The 24,206-nt window shown below is 42.0% G+C and overlaps 2 protein-coding genes and 1 long non-coding RNA gene across 6 annotated transcripts; 1 reads left to right on the top strand and 2 right to left on the bottom strand.

The window, feature by feature from the left end:
- Window positions 1-1,570: 1,570 nt before the first annotated feature.
- On the bottom strand, window positions 1,571-9,313 carry LOC142946837 (E3 ubiquitin-protein ligase RNF14-like). Its single transcript, XM_076088415.1, has 7 exons — window positions 8,982-9,313; window positions 8,650-8,780; window positions 7,529-8,437; window positions 6,224-6,302; window positions 5,725-5,928; window positions 5,253-5,425; window positions 1,571-5,105 (listed from the first exon to the last, which is right to left on the bottom strand). Exons 1-7 carry the CDS (start codon window positions 9,133-9,135, stop codon window positions 4,974-4,976), a joined length of 1,782 nt encoding a protein of 593 aa, XP_075944530.1. The 5' UTR covers window positions 9,136-9,313; the 3' UTR covers window positions 1,571-4,973.
- LOC142946841 (uncharacterized) lies at window positions 8,610-14,341 on the top strand. 4 transcript variants are annotated; one of them, XR_012953146.1, is made up of 3 exons: window positions 8,610-8,817; window positions 8,992-9,931; window positions 10,613-11,250. It is a non-coding gene; the product is annotated as an uncharacterized LOC142946841 (long non-coding RNA). The 4 variants fall into 4 exon arrangements; XR_012953145.1 differs by adding an exon at window positions 11,821-14,341 and having other exon boundaries at window positions 8,616-8,817; window positions 8,992-11,682; XR_012953147.1 differs by adding an exon at window positions 12,589-14,341 and having other exon boundaries at window positions 8,618-8,817; window positions 8,992-11,150.
- LOC142946835 (ankyrin repeat and MYND domain-containing protein 1-like) lies at window positions 10,183-18,791 on the bottom strand. Its single transcript, XM_076088412.1, has 21 exons — window positions 18,658-18,791; window positions 17,380-18,321; window positions 17,062-17,208; window positions 16,772-16,966; window positions 16,330-16,374; window positions 16,014-16,243; window positions 15,628-15,844; window positions 15,243-15,404; window positions 15,054-15,127; window positions 14,263-14,851; window positions 14,060-14,178; window positions 13,794-13,965; window positions 13,535-13,675; window positions 13,312-13,419; window positions 12,808-12,915; window positions 12,586-12,708; window positions 12,009-12,110; window positions 11,478-11,643; window positions 11,268-11,349; window positions 10,963-11,114; window positions 10,183-10,731 (listed from the first exon to the last, which is right to left on the bottom strand). The coding sequence occupies exons 2-21, from the start codon at window positions 17,710-17,712 to the stop codon at window positions 10,568-10,570; spliced, it is 3,429 nt and encodes a 1,142-aa protein (XP_075944527.1). The 5' UTR covers window positions 17,713-18,321; window positions 18,658-18,791; the 3' UTR covers window positions 10,183-10,567.
- Between the last annotated feature and the right edge of the window lie 5,415 nt (window positions 18,792-24,206).

Below are 24,206 nucleotides of genomic sequence, written 5' to 3'. Positions count from 1 at the left end.
TATATAGAATGTGCTTGTCCACTTCAGCTGTATAGATTTCTAATGTTGTCACTCAATCAAAACATAGGGGACGCTTGTCTCACATGAAAGCCCATGTATCCTGGTCTACAGACTGAGTCAGTCTTTTACACTGACAGAATTCAGGACCCCTCACCTCCATCTACTGTCAGGGGCCCCAAAACCCCCTAGTAGCTCCCCCTGCAGGGCAGTATATACTGGTGTACCCTCTGTGAAAACCTCAGCACACTTTCAGTGCCTCTAATCAATGTTGCCAATATACCGCTGACTGACTGACTGGATGGATGCCTGAACGACTGATATACTGATATACTGAGGCTGTGTGTGTTTTTTGACAGATGAATAAACGTGCAGATGATATTAATGACCAAGCTGAGTTGATGATTATTACAGTGAACGTGTGTCTCATGTGTTCCCTTCCATGGCTCAGCTCATAGCGCTCTGGGGGAAATAACCACTCTGTGAGTTGATGCTGTTATTGTCTCTCGGGGAGGAGACGCTCTCAGTAGCCTAGTTTCCACTGCACTGATAGCCAAGCTTTACTCATTATATTACTTCTGCCACAAAAGCTGTTCTTGTGCCCCTGGTAGTTTGTTTGTTTGACTGTCAGCAGGATATCTCACACATCTCATCAACAGATTGCCTGAAATGTGGTGTACTGGCCTCAGGTTTAACTTTGGATATCTGCCTTTGGATGGTTCTTTCTCTTATTTTCAACTATGAAAACAGTGCTTGAATTTGGTCAGTACTCAGCAGTATGAGTGCTGGCACATTGATGTCTGTCCAACTTCTGTATTAGTGCAGTACAAAATAAACGTATAAAGGTACTAATGCTGTAGTTACAGTAAGTATTTGGCAAAATATGCCTGATTCCAACTCAAACCGGCATTAAGAGGAGGCACTTTGATATAGTGCAGTGCCCGTTCAAAGCATGGGCCTGTTCTGAACAGGCCCAGTGCTTAGCCTGTGGTGTTGCTGCTTGCAGCTTTCTGGAGAACCGCTCATACAAACAACTTCTCACTCAACACTGCGCTTCTCACTAAACAGTTGTTTAGACATTTACGAGGAAGAGATGACCCCTCTGTGGAAACTGGATTATTACTGGAAGAGACACACACACACACGCACACGCACACACGCACACGCTCACACACACGCACACGCACACGCACACGCACACAGAAATAGAGAGGGCCAGTATTTTGTCAGTGGTCTTTGTTCCACTGTTAAAACAAAGCAGTGGAGGAAGAGGGGTGGGGGGTAAAAACAGAAAGAAAAACAGTGAGTAGATGCAAAACTGCAAACAAATAGCTGCAGGGTGCCATTTGAAGGACATTAAAACGTGTTTGTACTGTGCATTTCTGAAGAATAGTGGCTGAATATATGCCTATAACGTGTTAAAGGTTCAGGATATTGAGGCTAAAATATTTCCCAGCAGTCTTTGCAACGAATATCGATGATAATCGTTATTAACCTTTTGATTCTATACTCAAACATTACCGTGACATTACTTACTTGGATGACATTTGCTATAAAAAAAAAGGAAAAATAATTTAGATCCATAGATAGATACTTTATTTATCCTCGGGGGAAGTTTGCATGTCACAGCAGCAGTACATGAATGAACCACATGGTACACAGAATAATGCAAAACAGAATGTCAAACACTAGTACTAACATAAAAGTAACAAAGTATTTCCTTTTAAACAGGTGCATGCATACAAGTGTGCAAACTGCTATAATGCAAAAAGAACTTGCAGAAACGTTTGCTACTCTTGACGGGCAAGTATTATACATTTACAATTTTACAGCACACTTTTGTCTCAGAACTTCAAAACATTATAGCAGTTAGGTTTTTGCACAGCTAAAACTCTTGTCGAACAATTTATAACGGACTGTAAGATAAAATACTTTTGAGAATCAAACGACCGGTACATTACAGGAAGTTGAAAGGGTCTAAAAAGTGACTCCTTGGGTACTGGAGCTGCAACGATTATTTGCTTCATCAATAAATTGACTAACAGAAAAGTAAACTGAAACACCAAACTATTAATCAATTCATCTTAGAAACAATTGGTCGACTGATTAATAAATAAGAACCATTAGGTACAATAATCATAACTGTGGATGAAATGTGGCTTTGGTACACACTGACTTACATCAAAAAAGGCACACTGGGTGATTTCCTTTCATCAGTTATTCATTTTGCATCTAGACCTGCAAACATGCATGTCACATAGTTGTCACGAATACATTGTCTAATTATTAAATAGTTAATGATAAAGTATGTTTTTTAATTAAAAAGTGCATTTCCTACTATGACTAAAAGGGATCTGTTTTGACATTTTTGTTATTTAGCACCCACCCTTGGTCATGACAGTGTAAGACATGTGCTGTGGTTTTGTATACGACTCTAAACGCTCAGTAGAAATGAGTGACATGGACCCTAGAGATTTACGGTGGCAAATGTTTAAATGCAACCTTTAAATAGATGTGTTCACCGTTTTAGCATTTACTATTATCACATGGGCTCAATTTATGTGCTTTCAAATATTCAGCTATCAGAGATTGTATCATTGTGATATAAATGTGACGGTGGTACTAAGCAGTGGCATTTAGCAACAGTCATTAGTAACCTTTATAGCATTCTCATAACTCATAATTTAACACCACATCAGTTAATCTGGGAATTTTGTAAATACATTTGGTGCAGGTGGGGAGATGCTGTTTCATATCAGTGTCATATCACTGAGTTTTCTATCTACTGGATAGAAATCTCAGTCCAGCTCTCATTTGGATTGTTACCACGATCACACACAGGCGTATGACAGTAACAGGAAGAGAGAGGAAGACGTTCCCACCCTTCCTGCTCCCAGACTTATCCCCCTGACTGACAATGAGCAACAGATTAAACGTGTGAAATGAGGTCACGGCTGCAAACAACACTGTCTTACTCTCAACACAGTCAGCAGAGTTAATGTTACAGTTTCACCCCGCACAGTGTTGTCTTGCTTAATTGGGGAGATGGGAGGATTGTGTTTGGAAGAAGAAAAGAGGCCGTCATACTTGTAGTACTGCAAGTGAGACTGTGGCGCCTTCTGCTGCCAAAAATATAGCAGTGAATAAAAAGTGAATGAAGTTACGATACTGCCATCATGTGGAGGTTTAGCATGAAACTCGTGCTTTGACACATGCATTTGTGGATAAACACTGAGGTCACAGAACCAGCTGTTATAATCTTTCTCTCATAAAGTTATTGCACAACTTGATTTTGCTTTTCATGTGTGCAGTGTCTCTGCGTTGCCTACACTGAATCAATCAAATGTCATTTAACAAGGAAGCTGCAATAATAATGATTAGTACTACTTGATAACGGACGACAAACGAGTCTGAAATAAGAGTTTTTAGATTGGAAGGAGCTGATTGGCTCGCCTGAAATCTGTGTAACCATGATGCCAATGGGCAGCAGACAGAGGTAGAAAACCTCTGTCATTTGTTAAAAGTTAAGCATTTTGAAGAGTAAAAGTAGGTTTTATATGTTATTACTATTGTTAATAAGTATTGTAATACAGACTAGTGTTGCATAGATATGTGCACCTTGTTGCAGACTGCCGTATTGAACGTGCTATTCAAGTATGGGGGTTGGCACTATCAGTGTGAGTATGTTTGATAGTGACTTTAATGTGGTGGAAAGTCATGTTGAAGCACTCTATACACAGCCCAGAGGATGATCCTGCAAAATGATCCTTTTTATTTATTTATTTAATGTTATGTAGAATAGTTAAAAGTGCAAACAGTAAATAATCTTAAAGGATGTTACATAGTTTAGTGGCGTTACTGTCATGACAACAGAGCCATGCAGCAATAAAGTCAAAGTTCAATGTAAATCAACTCCTTTTACAGTCGGACTCATCACACGTCTCAACACTAGAGCCTGAAACATTCACCCAAATAGTTTAAGAGACCTTAAATAAATAAATAAATTGATGATATATTTGCACAAGTAGACCAATGACATTAGGTAATACCCCTAAACTGACATTGTACATTATACAACGTGAACAATGGCAAATGAATTATACTTTGTGCACGGACCTTGCATGTGTTTTGGGCTTTTTCTGTATGAATTGTGACAAAATTATTTGTTGGCGCGTCTGTAGCAAAAGCCATTTATCCTACAATATTTATAGTGTCCAGATTCTAGAGGTGGAAAGTAACAAAGTGCATTTACTACTTGAGTAGTACTCAAATTAAGTTATGAAGTACTTGTACTTTACTTGATTATTTCCATTGCATGCTACTTTATACACCACCACATTTTGGAAACCAATATTGTTTTTACACTGCTAAATGTATCTGTTCATTACTTTGCAGCTTCCGATTATCATAACAAAATAAAAATGAAGTAATTAATAATGATGAATTGTTGTGGAATACGTTATTATGATTTAGATCTGATTCCACCACCAGATTCAAACTGTGTTGATATGATAACTATTTGGCAGGGATGTTCCACATCGTCATCGCTTCTTTTATACTAATTGCATATTTTTTTTAATATAAGTTAAAATCAGCATTTATGTGCATTGTCAGGTATTTGTTAAAAGTGCACTTAGTAATCAAACTGAACTGAACACAGCATACCATGTGCAACATTTGTTTACGTCATTCCCTCCATGGCCGGTGGCCAGTGGGTGGCGGTAAAGGTAGCTGAAGCACCAAGTTGGGTACGATAGGCTTTTTGACATATCAATTGCAGGATAAACACAGGTGTAATTAATCACATTAATGATGGCCCTGTTGCATTTAGGTGGTATTTCGTCCTGGTATTGTGCATGCTGGCTCACTGGAATGACCGTGACACACTAAACAGAATGGGACCATAATTAATGTGTATCAATTAAACCTGTGTTTACCCTGATGTGACATGTCAAAATGGCAGCTGTGAAAAGGGCCTATTGGTAGGCAGAGCAGGCACCGTTTTCAAAGTGTTTCCCGTGATGAGATGTTGGCAGTCTGGTGAGGCACATCCAGCAGAACAGCTGACTGCACTGAGTGCACGTCATTACGTTACATCCACCGTTCTTCTACAACACAACAACAACAACACACGCATTACCAAAGACGCAGTGGTCTAAAACAGTCCGAGCATTACAATGTGTCTGTAAACACATGCTTGTCTGTGCTCATGTGTATGTGTGCAAATAAGTGTGAATAGGTGAAGAACTGAATACCTGTATATTCCTGAAGCAGTGAGGACAGTTCTTGCTATTGAAGGTTATCCAGTCTTCACTCAGACACTCCTCCACAGTGCCCCGCATTATACTGCGGCCGTACCTGGTCTCCAGGAGGCGCTGCCTCTGCTTACTGCCACTGGCATAGTCGTCCCACAGAGCCATCAACCCCTCTGAGACACACACAGAGCACTGCTTCAGATACACATCTGCATCCACACAAACCAGTGGTGGAATGTAACGAGGTACGCTAAAGTTCTGTACTTAATTACAAATTGGAGGTTTTATGTCTCTTTCCTGCGGCTACATTTCAGAGGAAAAATTGCGCTTTTTACTCCACTACAATTATTTGACAGCTTTAGTTACTAGTGACTTTACAAATGAAGGAGTCTGCATTCAACATATACAAGGAGTTTTGTTACAAATTAAAAAACACAAAAATACACCCAAGCAAACACGCGTATGCTTGTACCTTGTGACTGTGGCAGGTCTGCATTGGCTTGCTGTGCTTCCTGTATTTTCCTGTTCCTCTTTTCCGGACACCCATCTGTTCCATGGTAGGTCTTCCTGCAGTTGACGCAGAAGGCAAAGCTGCACACAGAGCACTGGGCTGCAGCGCTGGATTTCTCCACAATGACGGCCGAACCACAGAAACGTCGAGGACAGTACACCACATCTACGGGGAGGGGAGGAAAGAAGAGACATGAGCAGAGACCCCTCCATGAACCTACTGTAAAATTAAATTAGTTTTAAATAACAAGAACGGGCAAAAAAAATGTTTATTGTCACATGCTTGAACTCAAAAATCACATGCTTGAACTCAAAAAATACATTTAAATACACTCCTGCAGTGAATCTATTCAATTCTTTGACTTCTCCAGGGAAACTGCTACATCCTTAACTCTGGTGATTGTGATGTATAAGGTTTTGAATACATCCTCAGTTCAAACAAGAATACAGGGGAAACATACCAGCCATGCAGTCCAGAGTAGATTGTAGCAGGAGACGATCATAGCGGCTGAACAGCTCCTCCCCTACCAGAAACTTCACCTAACAAACAGGGCAGACATTTGTTGAATGATGCTGGTTTTGGTGTAGAGTATCTCTGCATACACGCATAAGTAATAAGAAAATGCATGTGAGAAAATGCAGAAATAAAAAAAAAACAGTATCACATCCACATCTCCAGTGGTGGATAGTAACTCTTTTAACATTTTCTCGAGTACTGTACATTGGTACAGTTTTGATGTACTTTCTGTTCTACGCTACTTTATACTTTTACTCCAATACATTTTACAGGAAAATATTGTATTTTTTACTCCACTGTATATTTATTATTATAGTGAATTAGTTGCTTACAGATTTAAAATAATACACAAAACATGTCATCTTACTCAATATGATGTATTGTTTTAGATGAAAATGTTCACCACAATGTATAAAGTAGCAAAAATGTGCGTCAGCAGCATTAGAAGAATAATTACATGTCAAACAGTCAATAATAATATAATAATATAAATTCCATTTTGCACGAGTATTTTTACTTTTGATGTTTTAAGTACATTTAAGTAACACCTCTCCACTGTATTTTCAATGCAGACCTTTTACTTGTAATGTATTTTCAAATTGTAGTATTGCTACTTTTACTTAAAAGGGACAGTGTGTAGCATTTAGGGGATCTATTAGCAGGAATGGAGTATACTATTCATAACTATGTTTTCATTCGTGTGTAATCCCCTGAATATAAGAATTGTTGTGTTTTAGTTTGCTTAAAATGAGCCCTGCATACCCGGCAGCGGGTCCTCTTCAGAGTCAGAGTCATGTTTCTACAGTAACCCAGAACGGACAAACACAACTCTAGAGAGAGCCTTTCACGTTTCTACGTTACCTGAAGGCCACTGTAGTCCTCTGACATGCTTGTGAAACCGTCTGACTTCCTTTGCTCCTAAAGAAGTGTTATTATGGTAAGGATAACCTCTGAGCTTGACCAACGGCGTTACCACGGTTTTGCACTCAGCGGCTCTCGTAACCGGAGGCTTGGAAAGGAAGGACTGAACAGAGGCGTATTCAGCTGGATGCAATCTGCAACCACACCGCTAGATGCCACCAAATCCTGCACACTGTCCCTTTAAGTTAAAGATCAAAGTACTTCTTTCAGCACAGTTGTAAAAGAAAACAATCTTCCCCATTATCCTAAAGTCCCGAAAGCACAAGAAAGAGCTTCAAAAATAAGCTGTAGTTGGGCGGGAGAAGAGACAGACAGATCAGCACCGTACCTGTGAAGGTGTCGGGGTGGCAGAGCAGTCTGCCTCGGGACAGGTGACACCCTTGACGTTGCCCTCTGTTATCTGGAGCGTGCAGAACTTGGTGAGACAGGCCTTGCAGAAGATGTGGCCACACTCGGGCAAATGGACACAGTCTGAACCCAGGAAGCTCACAAAACACACACCACAGTCAAACACCGTGGCTAAAAACGCTTTCTGTGTCTGAGTCGCATTATGGATCAAGAGCTGGGACAGGAGAGTTTGGGACGGAGTCAGCGAAAGACCCGAGCGGGCTTGGTCTTCATTCTGAGGGGATTCTCTTGGGCGGATGGGCAGAGAAGCAGCTCCTTGTTCACTTTGATCCAGCGGGTCTGAGGAGCCAGGGGGAAGTAACAGTGAGGCTGACACATCCCCGTCATTTAAGAAATCTTCTTGGCCACTTTGATCTGACGAAGCAAATGGAGGATGCTTTGACTTGCCTGCCACTGAGGACAGATCATTCTGGTAGTCGGGCTTAAACTCTGAGGTTGGGAGGGTCTGCTCAGCCTCCCTTGGGTCTGTGCTGCTCCAGTCCGAGGTTGAAGGACCTTGGCCATCAGCAAGAATCCCTATCGGATGCTCAACTTCCAAGGATGGTGCAGAGAGTTCTGGTTTACAAAGGTCTAAGACAGCACGACTTTGGCTATATGTGGCTCCTGACTTTGGAATGTGTTGATTGTTCTTTGGCTCTGAGAGTGCAGCGTTTACTGAGTCCTGGCTATCGTACTGGGTGCTGGGTTCATCAGAGGGGAGCTCCAGCAGGGTATGGATGTCCAGGAACCTGAGGGCATCTTCTTTAAGAAACTGCACCCAGGTGAAGAGCACCACAGCGCCCCCCGTGGCCTGGTAGAGACTGGTGAGCTGAGCACCCAGCGCAGAGAGCTGTGGGAGGTGAGGGCAAAAGGACTGATGTAATCTTTATTGACCCTCTGCAATCTGCATTCATCTCTCTCTCTCTCTCTCTCTCTCTCTCTCTCTCTCTCTCTCTCTCTCTCTCTCTCTCTCTCTCTCTCTCTCTGTCTTTGTGAGCCTATAGGCAGGTTGTAAACAATAATGTGTTTATTTACCCACATTGCCTGGCTTCTATTGATTACCTGTGTATGTGTCAGCCAGCTGCAGGTGAGGGAGAAGGAGGGAGCGGAGGAGGACGGGTAGTCCTCAGGTAGTTCAAAGGTCAGAAGCAAAGGTGGAAGGAATGATATCTCATACTGCCTCAGGGTTTCACCTTAGGGAAAAAAAACCGATAAGACAACATGACCAAAGTAAGTTCAATATTAAATTCCAAAACATTTCTACATTATTTATCACGCTCTCACACAGCCTGGTGTGGACACTGATGCATAACACTCCTCATGCCAAGCAAAGCTCATCATCCACACGCTTCTGTTCATGTCAATAAGGACATGTCTCTAACAAGCTTATTTACCTTCTTTCAGAGTCACAGTGAAGTCCGCAGGGAGCTCAACAGATACCCGGATTTCTCCGGCAGATTTCGATTCATCCCGGAGGAACTCCTCGGAATCAAAGATACTCTTGAGGGCGAGCAGTTCGTCTTCCTGCTCCTCCATGTCCGCGTTCATAGCTGCAGTCACAACAAACTCCACTTCCCGCTCGCAACGTCAGAGAAGCTGCTTGTTAAGGAAAAAAAAAAAAGTATTTTCCTGCTGGAGTTTTTTCTGACGTCTGCAGTTGTTTCGGTGCCTTTGACTGCTCAAACAATAATTGATATTCTTTAGTGTAATGTTACAAATACTTCGGTGTTTATTGAGAGTGTGCATGCCAGCCTGCTCCCCGCCCCTGCTGACTCATTGTATGATGCAAGGCGCAGTACACTGCAGCAACCTCTCCCTGCTGCTGCTGTTATGTCAAACAGGCCACTATTATGTAATTTACGGTAATCATGTTATACACGCCTTTCTTTCCACAAAAAAAAAAAATCATTATGTTGTTAACGAAGCTCTGGGTAAGACGTTCAAACAAAAGTACGAGATATATTTGAGTTGTGCATTTAATACATTTTACAGATATCTAAGAAATGTATTGACATTGATGTACAAAGTACAGAATAGATGGAAGGAAGATTACTAGGTACATTTACTCAAGTAATAACATTTTAAACTACTTTATACATTTTACAGAGGAAAATATTGTACCTTTTACTACATTTATTTGACAGTAACAAGTAAACAGATTAGAGAAAACTCCCAAACATCAATACAAATTTGTGAAGAAGAACTTTGGTTGTTCTCCTTTTTCTCCCATTAGTCTTCTCACAATCGCTCACATTTATCTTGTATCACACAAGTTGTGTCCCTTCAGAGGGGCCCGAGCCCTAGGTTGGGAACCACTGGACTAAGAGACCTACTAATATATAGAGTAGGTCAAACTCACTCCACCTCGACCAGCTACAAACATGTTGTTTGCATATTGTTGTATCAGTATTAACAATCTAATAATGTCATATAAAAATATATCAGTCACAGGGGACTTTTTGATACTTTAAGTACAATTTGCTAATAATACTTCTGTACTTTTATTTGAATGAAATGGCAATTGAAAGCTCTAGAAAAGTGGAACTTTAGTTTTTCATACTTTTAACTTATTCATTCAAAGATCGACCAAAGGTATTATGGAAATTAAGATCACCAACTTTAATATCTTTAGTCAGAACAGATATAAAAGAAGTCATATGCCAAAATCTAGTTCCCACCAGATGATTCACATACATATGTAAATGTAGACATTCAGTGTTTCTGTGGCTTTAGTACAGATAGGGACGTACATTGTTACACTATTATTGTAATACTATAACAGATTGCAAACTCACAGGAATAAATATACCAAAGATAAAGGATTATGGCACAAAATATTGTCATCACCATTCAGCCAAATATATAAATTTTAAGACTTAAAGAATCAGAGAAAGAAATGATGTAACAGAAGTGCATTGCAATATTAGGTTGATAAAGTTTTACTTCAGCTGTAATTAAGTATGTGACATTTTCGTATCGATCAGTTGTAGCTGTAGTTTTCATTCGGGTTGACTTTGCTCTCCAGGACCTTCTCCGCCATGCCCATGGGCTTGGGGGCTGTGTGGGATTGGAACTTAACACTCAGGGGCCTCTGGACTGTTTTGGACTTCAACATAACCCTCTTCTGGATTCCATCAGCAGATGCTGGATTAAGAGAGAGACAGATAGACAAAGTATTTACACGATGAGTATTTCCCATGTATTGTACATCACAACCACAGATTCAAAACACCAAGACCAAAAATACACATTGCCATTTTATTAAAAGCTTATTTAGTGATATTTCTGGTCTGAGCGTCGGTAGGGTTTGGGGGCTGTTGGTGTTGTGTGGTTTGTTGGGTTCTAACTGTTGGATGGAGAAGCTCTTATTCCCACCTGTCACCCGGATGCACTCTCCCTTGTGTCTTTCATCCCATGCTTTCAGTTTGCAGGCCCTGGAACAGTAGAAGACCTTGTGGCAGCGACATGCAGTCAGCTTCACGGACCGTGAGCGACCGCATTGATAGCAGAACTTAAACACTGGTTTCCTAAGAAAAGATTGACACGGACGGAAACAGGCTCCTGTAAGATTTGTGTTTCCTTGTTTTGCCTCTGGACTTTCAGACAAAACTTTCTTACAAATGGCAGGGACGAGAAAAATAAAAGGGACAAAATGAACATGAATATGTGTTTATGTGTACCTCTGCTTTTCTGTTATGGGTGATAGCCTTACACAGCTGTGGAGGGACCTGTTTGAGGAAAAGGCACCTGCCCCTGTGTTACCTGTTACTCAAATACAGCACACATACATACGCATCGAATGACAGCCAATCAAAAACATAGTCATATTTTTTGCCTTAAAAAATAAATATATATATATATATATATATATATATCTATCTTGTACTGACTCTTCAACGTAAGGCGTTGTTCTCTCTCTAAATTTTCTTTTTCTCTCTGGCCAGCAAGCTGTCTCAGCATATCTCCCATCATGCTCAGCAGCTGGTGCCGTGCTTTGAATGTTTCCCTCTCCCGCATGTTCAGAGCGTGGAAGGGAGTGATGGCAATACGCAAGTCCTATATAGAGTAACATACAACATACAGACAGCTATTCAGGTGAAATCATGCCACGAAGAAATAAGCAATCAAAACAAAGTAATTCAAGCTTTCTCTCTGTGTATGAGTGCAAGTGTATATAATCTTAGTTTAAAATGCCACATAGAGGACTTCATTCAACTCCTTCTGTGTCTACAGGGGCAAAATATTAGAAGAGCATGTCAACAAAATGCAGTCCAGAACAACTCTTCCACTAACGATGAATAAGAACCAAAAGTTGAATCAACAACTCCCTGACACAGTCTCAAGAAAAACGAATGCTTATAATGTTTGCAAACGTATGACAGATTGAAAGGCCTTTTGTAATTCGGTGTTTCTACAGTTACCTGGTTGAAGGAGTAGTGTGCATAGTCGACTGCGGTTCCCACAACATCACCAACCATAACTGGCATCAAGATGTCGGCACCAGCTTTAACTAACATGCCCAACTCCATCAAAGACACACAAATACACACAATTTAACTGTATACTGACTCAATACAGAGATTGCTTTTTGCTCCAACTTAAAAACATATTTCTTTGCTTACTCTTTTTCTTATTATTCTTACTTAACTGTAATATTGAGGGATACAATCATTTCAATAATTGTTTTTTAAGCTATATTAACTGTGACTCATTTGAATTCACTAAGAACAAAGTTAAATGTGTTGTTTTAAATGTGTATGTTTCACATTCTCAGTGAAAAATCATCTTTGCACACCTGCATACAGACAAAAACAAGTGATTAAAAAAAACATTGTCAACATGGTCAATTTATTAAGCAGCTTCATTTAGGAAAACTATAAGTCTTTGTACCAAAAGTCAGCTGCTAAATCAATTGACTGCATTTTTCTCTCTACATTTTGCCGATCTAACATCTTTATCTAAATATATATCTATGTGTCTGTGTGCTTGTGTGTGTACCAGCTTCGTTCTGTTGCCACCTAAGTGGTAGTTGAAGTTGGCGATGGCACAGAGGGCGCTGCCCACCCTGCGGCCCAGCGGGATGTTGGGATCTGCGCCTCCGTTCAACAGCTCCTCCACTGCCTGGGGATCAGGTTCAGGACAAAGTTCAGTACAAAGTGATGCTTTGTAGGCTTCTACAGTATACTTCTATGTGTGTGTGTGTGTGTGTGTGGGGTCTACCAGCTCATTGCCACTTGCTATAGCCAGGGACAGAGGTGAGTGTCCACTCCAGAGGAGGTCTGTGCTGGCCCTGTGGGAGAGCAGGAGGGCTACCACCTTGCTGGCATTCTGCATAAAAAATATACAGAGTACTTTAAATGGAACATAATATTATTGTGAGCAAACCTCATGATTTATGTGATTTTCTGCCTTGCAATAGATGATCTCCTGTAGTTGTTAAAGCTATTAAACGTAATGCTTAGCCAGATTATTACTTTGCATTGTTCACGAAACATTGTAAGTCATGCTATTTAAAGCAAAATGAATAATATACTCACAACAACAAATAGTTTGAGCTCTGCATGTATTTGTGTGTGTAGCATGTATTCTTTGACATTCTGGGTAAATATACTCAACATGATTGGTTAGCATGTCTGCAACATGCTACAGACAGTCAATAGTATGATGTTTCATCAGTGATGGTGTGTAAAGGTGTGAGCGTGTGCTAGTACAGCATGTACTGACCCGGTAGTCACTGTCTCTCTGGCAGGCCATGTGGAGAGCCGTTCGGCCTCCTTCTTTGAGATTTGGGTTCTCATTGGTGCTCACTGATTCCTGGGCCTTCATGAAAATCTGTAAAAAAAAAAAAAAAAAAGATCTCCGGCTGAAACCCTTTTCTTATCAGTTTACCCATGACCTTAAATATTACTACTAAGGTTTAAGGCTTAAAGGACGGAAACACGCAGACCGTATCTCCTTCACAGATCTCATTCTGGTCGCATGCTCGTGCGTCTGGGTCAGTGATAGCGTGGAGCAAAAACTCTGTGATTCTGGGACCTGCTGGACCTGGCAGTGCTGCAGCTACATGCAGGGGATAAAGACCTTTTCTCTGCAAAAAAGGATGAGAGGATGAAGGGAACTTGTACTCTGCATGTTTTCTTTGTGGGTAAACAAATGTGTATCGTGTGACATTACTAAAAAAGTTCTAAACAATTTAAAAAATCTACCTCAGGAGGAAGGGGAATGTCAGTGCGAGCTCCACACAGCAGTAGTCTCCTGACGGCCTCATTGTCAGCCGCCATAATGGCTAAAAAGAGAACCGGCATGGGGACCCTGGATGCGTTGGGGTCAGCTCCCCGTTCCAGTAACAGCTTCAGGGTGTTCAAACGAACCCGGTCTCTGGTGAGACAGTCACATCACAAACAAAATCAGTGTAATCAGATCAGAACAAACAGCACAAGACAAGAGAGGATAGAGGGGAAACAGAACTGACTCAATTTTCATGGCAGCCATCTTGCATACAGTCTCCTCTGTGACCTGGATGTCATAGCTCCTGACGGAGCAGGCAGAGTCGAAGGACGTATTTTGGGTCAGTTCTTCGTCTTTGCCCTGCTGCAGACAGAGTTGAGTAGACTACAGTGAGTTCAAAAGAACCTTTTCAAACTAATGATAGAATGGGATCTCTGTGCTTTGTACCTGAACTCTTCCTGCGGCCTCAGCACAACATTCCTTCCGCTGTACGCTGCCCAGTGCATTGTGACCGTCCAACACCTGAATGAAGCACTGCACACCAGGCACGCCCTCACTTCCTCTCTCCTTTTCATCCTCCTCATGATGATTCCTTACTCTCTTCTCTGCATCTTCCTCTACCTCCTCCCTCACCTCAATATTCTCTTCTTTTGACCCTGTTTCTCTTCTACCACCAGACCCATCTTCCTCTCTCTTCTTAAAGTCTCTTTCCATCTCTTTCACCTCACTTTCTCCATTTCCCCATGTTTGATCACATCTGCTCTCTATCCCTCTTTCCTCCCCTTTGCTCTCATTCTCATCCACCCCTCTGCTCCTCTCTTCTCTCTCTCTAACCTTTCCCTCTCTTCCTGTCTCCTTGCAGTCTCTTTCCTCTCCTTCTCCCTCTTTCTCGTTTCCCTCCTCTTCCTGTTGGTCTCCAGTGTCTGTAGGGGTCTCAGGTTCATTGATGTCAGCCCAACGCTCAGTGATGAGCTCACTGTTAATAGACACTTTACTGCTGTGATGTAAGATGTGCTCTGTTAGTTTTTCTGCTGTCCTGAAAATACCAAAAAATAAATATGAAACTTAAATGAATACATTTGCTTGTTTTAGAGACATAACTAATTAAAGGATGGTAACACTGTTGTAGGGAGTGACTATGAAAATGACATTTTCTCTCACTTCCTACTGATCAGAGAGGGGACTCTGGTTGGTGTAGTTGCTTATGGTTGTGTTATTGGTGAGGTGTGTTATTAAACCTGGGTGTGTCTGTGGTGAAGTCCACTCGGCTGATCTGGGGACTGTTCCCGCATGCAGATGGAGACCTCAAACCCTGATGACACATCACAGTGAAAGTTATTTAATTTCATTTGTCTGTACAAAACACGGTTTCATACATGTGAACCGCAGATCAAGAAGTTATGAGGAAACATAAGGTGGAATCTTACTTGAGTTTTGGAGGGTGTCTCAGCCAAAGTGGTGTGCAGAGACTGCAAAGGGTAGTAGAGGACATGGCACGCAGCCAGGGCAGACATGCCTTCACAATTCAACTTGTCAACATCGACACCCCGATCCAACAAAAGATGGATTACATCATCATGGCAGTTTACCTGACAGGTACAAGAAACAGAATGAAACCGTCAGAGAGGCAAACATGACAATAAAACCAAAGAATAAACATTTGAATCTGTTTTTATTCATCCATTTAGTTTTATTGTATTGTATTATATTTTAAAAAAAACATTGTAAAACCTGAATTGGATACCAATCAAACAGCAAACGAGTGGAAAAACCAAATCAAGAAACTACAGGCGAACATATATAAAGAGTTACTGTGGCAGCGATCAGTGCAGTGTGTCCCTGTGAATCTGCCACGTCAGGGTGGACCAAACCGGCCTGGAGGATCTTGGACACTGCCTGCAGTTCCCCTCTGGAAGCGTGCTGGATCAACAACTCTGAACTGACTTCCAAAGGCCCTTTAGGACCAAAACTTTCCCGGTTCAGAGCGAGAACAGCTGCCACATCCCAGCCCACATTTCCAGCCAGTAGTCTGGGAGACCCACACACAAATTATATTAGTAAAAATGCTTATTTCAGCTTATTTACAAAACTGTACATACTTGTACATGATAATGTATGTCTTTTTTTCACTCCTTACTGCTGCCAGCAAAATGTGTTTTTGGTACAAAACAATTCTTTTTTTTAAATGCATGTCTGACCTGTGTTTGTGCATGTGAGCCAGTATGCGGGGCTGTGAGGGCAGGGAGGCCAGTGGGTCTCGCTTATAGCCTTGGTAAGCATCCGGCTCCCACAGCTCACCATAGAAGAGCTGATCCAGCTCTTTCCTTCGGCCAGGGGGCAGCGGTAAGTGATCGCCATCGGTTGAGTAACTCTCCATGCCGGGGGGAAGGATAAAATCATCTGGCAGCAGATCTCCGTCCGTATCCACCTGAGGAGGATGGTGCATTAATTGATCTGTTTTGGGTTAAGTCACAAAGCTCATATTCATGGATGTTCATTGTAGCTGTACTTTACCACAGAGTCCGCCCTGGCTTCTGGCTGTAGGACACTAGTGGGAGGCTGCTGAGGAGAGGCCAGGAGCAGAGAGCTCAATTAAATATATTTTGCAAATGTATACATGAAAGTGTACATTTTGCATGAAGAAAGTCCCCATGATTTAGGTTTCACTTCCTGGTACAACAATGTTTTGCTTATACAGTGTTGGTGGGCTTGGAAATTAAAAAAAACACACACAAGTGCAATGAGTATTTGTCTTATAGAGACGGTTTGGGGCAATCCAATTCGGAGAGAAGTTTTAGATATTCTTGGCTGGGTCAAACATTGTTGAAGCTGTGATCTCAACTTTTTGTTGTAAAAACAATAAGACCATTTTAAACCAAATATATGTATGAAAATGAAGATGTTTTCACCTGGCATACCTATTCATCTGTGGGTGAGAAAGTGGTCAACCATGTACCTGAGACAGGGAAGCTGTGGTGGCAGCTGGGTCCATGTAGGCAGCATATTCAGGAAAGTTCTTCAGGCTAAAGCCCTCTTCTACAGCGGTACAGAGCCTTAGCAGGCGCCCTCCGAGCCACAGACCCACATCCTTACGCCCATCTGGATAACTAGCCACACCTGGACCAAACCTCTTGTCAGCATGGTACAAACCCTGAGAGGAGGGGAGAGCTTGATTTCTATTTACTGATATTTAAAAAGAAGTTTAAAAAAAACTATCCAAAGCTTAAAGTCATTCATCCATTTTACCTGAAAGGTGGCTCCGTCAGGGAACAGATGTTGTCCATATCCTTCCTTTCTGTTGAGGTAGAACTTGCCAGTGAACTTGTGGCCTGTGGGCCAGCAGTACAGTGCGTCCCCATGCTTGTAGTCTTTGTAGAAAGAGCCCTCATAGAACTACAAGTAGCAGACAGGGAAATAAAATAGTGACTTGCTCTTTATTAAACTTCAAGAAAAACTGACAGGAGACAGTAAAATATGTCATTGTTTTATGTAAGAGATTTTGGGAAAAGGGCCTCTTATGTCATTTTTTGCCTGATTGTCGTGTTCATTTGACATTAACGTTACCTCTCCGTTACTCCAGGTGTACCTCCCTTTACCGTGTTTGAATCCGTTCACACATTCTCCCTCGTATCTGGACCCATCCGGCATCTCATGAACACCGAGCCCTTGTCGTCTCTCCTCCCCGCTTAGGGCTCCTCTGTGACCGTCTCTTCGACTCCCGGTGCCCGGCTCCGCACCTCCGAGCCCCGGTGCTTCCGCAACACCTTTGCCGGTCGACAGCATTTTAACCGGAAGATAACTCACCTGAATCCAGTCGGAGCTAACTTTTCTGTAAGCGCCGGTTGTCATGTCAACAGCATAATGATCTGAGGTAGGGAGGAGGGAGCTCTCACGCATGCGCAAACGAAAGACAAAGGAAGCGTACGAAAAGTTTTTAAAAACTATGATTTTTAGTCTCAGTAATACTATTTTTAGGCTCCATTACTAACCTTAAACTATCCCCTGTCCAACAATTAAAGCAACAAATGGACTTGTTCGTAGACTACTTAAGAACTGTTGGGGTTTTTGTTTTGCTTTAGATATCCAACGTCCTTCAACGTCCTGGTGACATTTTTTTTTTTTTTTTTTAATTACAGGTTTTAGAAATTAAGAGATTGTTGTTGAGTAAGTCTCAACAAATAGTCACATTTGTTGAACCAAATTGAACTAAAGGCACAAATGAACCAATTTGTCCCTATTTGGAGATCCTTGACAGAAACAAGGAAGAAAGCATCCCCTTACAGACTGAATGGAGAGCGGGGTAATTAAATAGAAATGGTATAGTGACAAATGAAAGTCCTGGCTATCGTACTGGGTGCTGGGTTCATCAGAGGGGAGCTCCAGCAGGGTATGGATGTCCAGGAACCTGAGGGCATCTTCTTTAAGAAACTGCACCCAGGTGAAGAGCACCACAGCGCCCCCCGTGGCCTGGTAGAGACTGGTGAGCTGAGCACCCAGCGCAGAGAGCTGTGGGAGGTGAGGGCAAAAGGACTGATGTAATCTTTATTGACCCTCTGCAATCTGCATTCATCTGCATTCATCTCTCTCTCTCTCTCTCTCTCTCTCTCTCTCTCTCTCTCTCTCTCTCTCTCTCTCTCTCTCTCTCTCTCTCTCTCTCTCTCTCTCTCTCTCTCTCTCTCTCTCTCTCTCTCTCTCTCTCTCTCTCTCTCTCTCTCTCTCTCTCTCTCTCTCTCTCTCTCTCTCTCTCTCTCTCTCTCTCTCTCTCTGTCTTTGTGAGCCTATAGGCAGGTTGTAAACAATAATGTGTTTATTTACCCACATTGCCTGGCTTCTATTGATTACCTGTGTATGTGTCAGCCAGCTGCAGGTGAGGGAGAAGGAGGGAGCGGAGGAGGACGGGTAGTCCTCAGGTAGTTCAAAGGTCAGAAGCAAAGGTGGAAGGAATGATATCTCATACTGCCTCAGGGTTTCACCTTAGGAAAAAAAAACGATAAGACAACATGACCAAAGTAAGTTCAATATTAAATTCCAAAACATTTCTACATTATTTATCACGCTCTCACACAGCCTGGTGTGGACACTGATGCATAACACTCCTCATGCCAAGCAAAGCTCATCATCCACACACTTCTGTTCATGTCAATAAGGACATGTCTCTAACAAGCTTATTTACCTTCTTTCAGAGTCACAGTGAAGTCCGCAGGGAGCTCAACAGATACCCGGATTTCTCCGGCAGATTTCGATTCATCCCGGAGGAACTCCTGTTTCACTCCTGTTGTGTGGTTTGTTGGGTTCTAACTGTTGGATGGAGAGGCTCTTATTCCCACCTGTCACCCGGATGCACTCTCCCTTGTGTCTTTCATCCCATGCTTTCAGTTTGCAGGCCCTGGAACAGTAGAAGACCTTGTGGCAGCGACATGCAGTCAGCTTCACGGACCGTGAGCGACCGCATTGATAGCAGAACTTAAACACTGGTTTCCTAAGAAAAGATTGACACGGACGGAAACAGGCTCCTGTAAGATTTGTGTTTCCTTGTTTTGCCTCTGGACTTTCAGACAAAACTTTCTTACAAATGGCAGGGACGAGAAAAATAAAAGGGACAAAATGAACATGAATATGTGTTTATGTGTACCTCTGCTTTTCTGTTATGGGTGATAGCCTTACACAGCTGTGGAGGGACCTGTTTGAGGAAAAGGCACCTGCCCCTGTGTTACCTGTTACTCAAATACAGCACACATACATACGCATCGAATGACAGCCAATCAAAAACATAGTCATATTTTTTGCCTTAAAAAATAAATATATATATATATATATATCTTGTACTGACTCTTCAACGTAAGGCGTTGTTCTCTCTCTAAATTTTCTTTTTCTCTCTGGCCAGCAAGCTGTCTCAGCATATCTCCCATCATGCTCAGCAGCTGGTGCCGTGCTTTGAATGTTTCCCTCTCCCGCATGTTCAGAGCGTGGAAGGGAGTGATGGCAATACGCAAGTCCTATATAGAGTAACATACAACATACAGACAGCTATTCAGGTGAAATCATGCCACGAAGAAATAAGCAATCAAAACAAAGTAATTCAAGCTTTCTCTCTGTGTATGAGTGCAAGTGTATATAATCTTAGTTTAAAATGCCACATAGAGGACTTCATTCAACTCCTTCTGTGTCTACAGGGGCAAAATATTAGAAGAGCATGTCAACAAAATGCAGTCCAGAACAACTCTTCCACTAACGATGAATAAGAACCAAAAGTTGAATCAACAACTCCCTGACACAGTCTCAAGAAAAACGAATGCTTATAATGTTTGCAAACGTATGACAGATTGAAAGGCCTTTTGTAATTCGGTGTTTCTACAGTTACCTGGTTGAAGGAGTAGTGTGCATAGTCGACTGCGGTTCCCACAACATCACCAACCATAACTGGCATCAAGATGTCGGCACCAGCTTTAACTAACATGCCCAACTACATCAAAGACACACAAATACACACAATTTAACTGTATACTGACTCAATACAGAGATTGCTTTTTGCTCCAACTTAAAAACATATTTCTTTGCTTACTCTTTTTCTTATTATTCTTACTTAACTGTAATATTGAGGGATACAATCATTTCAATAATTGTTTTTTAAGCTATATTAACTGTGACTCATTTGAATTCACTAAGAACAAAGTTAAATGTGTTGTTTTAAATGTGTATGTTTCACATTCTCAGTGAAAAATCATCTTTGCACACCTGCATACAGACAAAAACAAGTGATTAAAAAAAACATTGTCAACATGGTCAATTTATTAAGCAGCTTCATTTAGGAAAACTATAAGTCTTTGTACCAAAAGTCAGCTGCTAAATCAATTGACTGCATTTTTCTCTCTACATTTTGCCGATCTAACATCTTTATCTAAATATATATCTATGTGTCTGTGTGCTTGTGTGTGTACCAGCTTCGTTCTGTTGCCACCTAAGTGGTAGTTGAAGTTGGCGATGGCACAGAGGGCGCTGCCCACCCTGCGGCCCAGCGGGATGTTGGGATCTGCGCCTCCGTTCAACAGCTCCTCCACTGCCTGGGGATCAGGTTCAGGACAAAGTTCAGTACAAAGTGATGCTTTGTAGGCTTCTACAGTATACTTCTATGTGTGTGTGTGTGTGTGTGTGTGTGTGGGGTCTACCAGCTCATTGCCACTTGCTATAGCCAGGGACAGAGGTGAGTGTCCACTCCAGAGGAGGTCTGTGCTGGCCCTGTGGGAGAGCAGGAGGGCTACCACCTTGCTGGCATTCTGCATAAAAAATATACAGAGTACTTTAAATGGAACATAATATTATTGTGAGCAAACCTCATGATTTATGTGATTTTCTGCCTTGCAATAGATGATCTCCTGTAGTTGTTAAAGCTATTAAACGTAATGCTTAGCCAGATTATTACTTTGCATTGTTCACGAAACATTGTAAGTCATGCTATTTAAAGCAAAATGAATAATATACTCACAACAACAAATAGTTTGAGCTCTGCATGTATTTGTGTGTGTAGCATGTATTCTTTGACATTCTGGGTAAATATACTCAACATGATTGGTTAGCATGTCTGCAACATGCTACAGACAGTCAATAGTATGATGTTTCATCAGTGATGGTGTGTAAAGGTGTGAGCGTGTGCTAGTACAGCATGTACTGACCCGGTAGTCACTGTCTCTCTGGCAGGCCATGTGGAGAGCCGTTCGGCCTCCTTCTTTGAGATTTGGGTTCTCATTGGTGCTCACTGATTCCTGGGCCTTCATGAAAATCTGTAAAAAAAAAAAAAAAAAAAAGATCTCCGACTGAAACCCTTTTCTTACCAGTTCACCCATGACCTTAAATATTACTACTAAGGTTTAAGGCTTAAAGGACGGAAACACGCAGACCGTATCTCCTTCACAGATCTCATTCTGGTCGCATGCTCGTGCGTCTGGGTCAGTGATAGCGTGGAGCAAAAACTCTGTGATTCTGGGACCTGCTGGACCTGGCAGTGCTGCAGCTACATGCAGGGGATAAAGACCTTTTCTCTGCAAAAAAGGATGAGAGGATGAAGGGAACTTGTACTCTGCATGTTTTCTTTGTGGGTAAACAAATGTGTATCGTGTGACATTACTAAAAAAGTTCTAAACAATTTAAAAAATCTACCTCAGGAGGAAGGGGAATGTCAGTGCGAGCTCCACACAGCAGCAGTCTCCTGACGGCCTCATTGTCAGCCGCCATAATGGCTAAAAAGAGAACCGGCATGGGGACCCTGGATGCGTTGGGGTCAGCTCCCCGTTCCAGTAACAGCTTCAGGGTGTTCAAACGAACCCGGTCTCTGGTGAGACAGTCACATCACAAACAAAATCAGTGTAATCAGATCAGAACAAACAGCACAAGACAAGAGAGGATAGAGGGGAAACAGAACTGACTCAATTTTCATGGCAGCCATCTTGCATACAGTCTCCTCTGTGACCTGGATGTCATAGCTCCTGACGGAGCAGGCAGAGTCGAAGGACGTATTTTGGGTCAGTTCTTCGTCTTTGCCCTGCTGCAGACAGAGTTGAGTAGACTACAGTGAGTTCAAAAGAACCTTTTCAAACTAATGATAGAATGGGATCTCTGTGCTTTGTACCTGAACTCTTCCTGCGGCCTCAGCACAACATTCCTTCCGCTGTACGCTGCCCAGTGCATTGTGACCGTCCAACACCTGAATGAAGCGCTGCACACCAGGCACGCCCTCACTTCCTCTCTCCTTTTCATCCTCCTCATGATGATTCCTTACTCTCTTCTCTGCATCTTCCTCTACCTCCTCCCTCACCTCAATATTCTCTTCTTTTGACCCTGTTTCTCTTCTACCACCAGACCCATCTTCCTCTCTCTTCTTAAAGTCTCTTTCCATCTCTTTCACCTCACTTTCTCCATTTCCCCATGTTTGATCACATCTGCTCTCTATCCCTCTTTCCTCCCCTTTGCTCTCATTCTCATCCACCCCTCTGCTCCTCTCTTCTCTCTCTCTAACCTTTCCCTCTCTTCCTGTCTCCTTGCAGTCTCTTTCCTCTCCTTCTCCCTCTTTCTCGTTTCCCTCCTCTTCCTGTTGGTCTCCAGTGTCTGTAGGGGTCTCAGGTTCATTGATGTCAGCCCAACGCTCAGTGATGAGCTCACTGTTAATAGACACTTTACTGCTGTGATGTAAGATGTGCTCTGTTAGTTTTTCTGCTGTCCTGAAAATACCAAAAAATAAATATGAAATTTAAATGAATACATTTGCTTGTTTTAGAGACATAACTAATTAAAGGATGGTAACACTGTTGTAGGGAGTGACTATGAAAATTACATTTTCTCTCACTTCCTACTGATCAGAGAGGGGACTCTGGTTGGTGTAGTTGCTTATGGTTGTGTTATTGGTGAGGTGTGTTATTAAACCTGGGTGTGTCTGTGGTGAAGTCCACTCGGCTGATCTGGGAACTGTTCCCGCATGCAGATGGAGACCTCAAACCCTGATGACACATCACAGTGAAAGTTATTTAATTTCATTTGTCTGTACAAAACACGGTTTCATACATGTGAACCGCAGATCAAGAAGTTATGAGGAAACATAAGGTGGAATCTTACTTGAGTTTTGGAGGGTGTCTCAGCCAAAGTGGTGTGCAGAGACTGCAAAGGGTAGTAGAGGACATGACACGCAGCCAGGGCAGACATGCCTTCACAATTCAACTTGTCAACATCGACACCCCGATCCAACAACAGATGGATTACATCATCATGGCAGTTTACCTGACAGGTACAAGAAACAGAATGAAACCGTCAGAGAGGCAAACATGACAATAAAACCAAAGAATAAACATTTGAATCTGTTTTTATTCATCCATTTAGTTTTATTGTATTGTATTATATTTTAAAAAAAACATTGTAAAACCTGAATTGGATACCAATCAAACAGCAAACGAGTGGAAAAACCAAATCAAGAAACTACAGGCGAACATATATAAAGAGTTACTGTGGCAGCGATCAGTGCAGTGTGTCCCTGTGAATCTGCCACGTCAGGGTGGACCAAACCGGCCTGGAGGATCTTGGACACTGCCTGCAGTTCCCCTCTGGAAGCGTGCTGGATCAACAACTCTGAACTGACTTCCAAAGGCCCTTTAGGACCAAAACTTTCCCGGTTCAGAGCGAGAACAGCTGCCACATCCCAGCCCACATTTCCAGCCAGTAGTCTGGGAGACCCACACACAAATTATATTAGTAAAAATGCTTATTTCAGCTTATTTACAAAACTGTACATACTTGTACATGATAATGTATGTCTTTTTTTCACTCCTTACTGCTGCCAGCAAAATGTGTTTTTGGTACAAAACAATTATTTTTTTTAAATGCATGTCTGACCTGTGTTTGTGCATGTG

Source organism: Anarhichas minor, unplaced genomic scaffold (assembly GCF_050575085.1).
Source record: "Anarhichas minor isolate MPS153535 unplaced genomic scaffold, ASM5057508v1 ptg000010l, whole genome shotgun sequence".
NCBI classification, from domain to species: Eukaryota; Metazoa; Chordata; class Actinopteri; order Perciformes; family Anarhichadidae; genus Anarhichas; species Anarhichas minor.
Note: the sequence above shows the minus strand (reverse complement) of the source record. Positions and strands in the feature narration are given on the sequence as shown.

Excerpts from the sequence above, each read along its gene's own strand:
- LOC142946835 (XM_076088412.1), bottom strand. The coding sequence starts at position 17,712 with ATGCGTGAGAGCTCCCTCCTCCCTACCTCAGATCATTATGCTGTTGAC. Across the intron at positions 13,676-13,793 it reads ACATTCCCCTTCCTCCTGAG|AGAAAAGGTCTTTATCCCCT; the intron begins GTAGATTTTTTA and ends CCTTTTTTGCAG. Across the intron at positions 12,111-12,585 it reads GTGGCAACAGAACGAAGCTG|TTGGGCATGTTAGTTAAAGC; the intron begins GTACACACACAA and ends TCTTTGATGGAG.
- LOC142946837 (XM_076088415.1), bottom strand. The coding sequence starts at position 9,135 with ATGAACGCGGACATGGAGGAGCAGGAAGACGAACTGCTCGCCCTCAAG. Across the intron at positions 6,303-7,528 it reads CCACCCCGACACCTTCACAG|GTGAAGTTTCTGGTAGGGGA; the intron begins GTACGGTGCTGA and ends CCTGTTTGTTAG. Across the intron at positions 5,106-5,252 it reads ACTGCTTCAGGAATATACAG|AAGAACGGTGGATGTAACGT; the intron begins GTATTCAGTTCT and ends GTTGTGTTGTAG.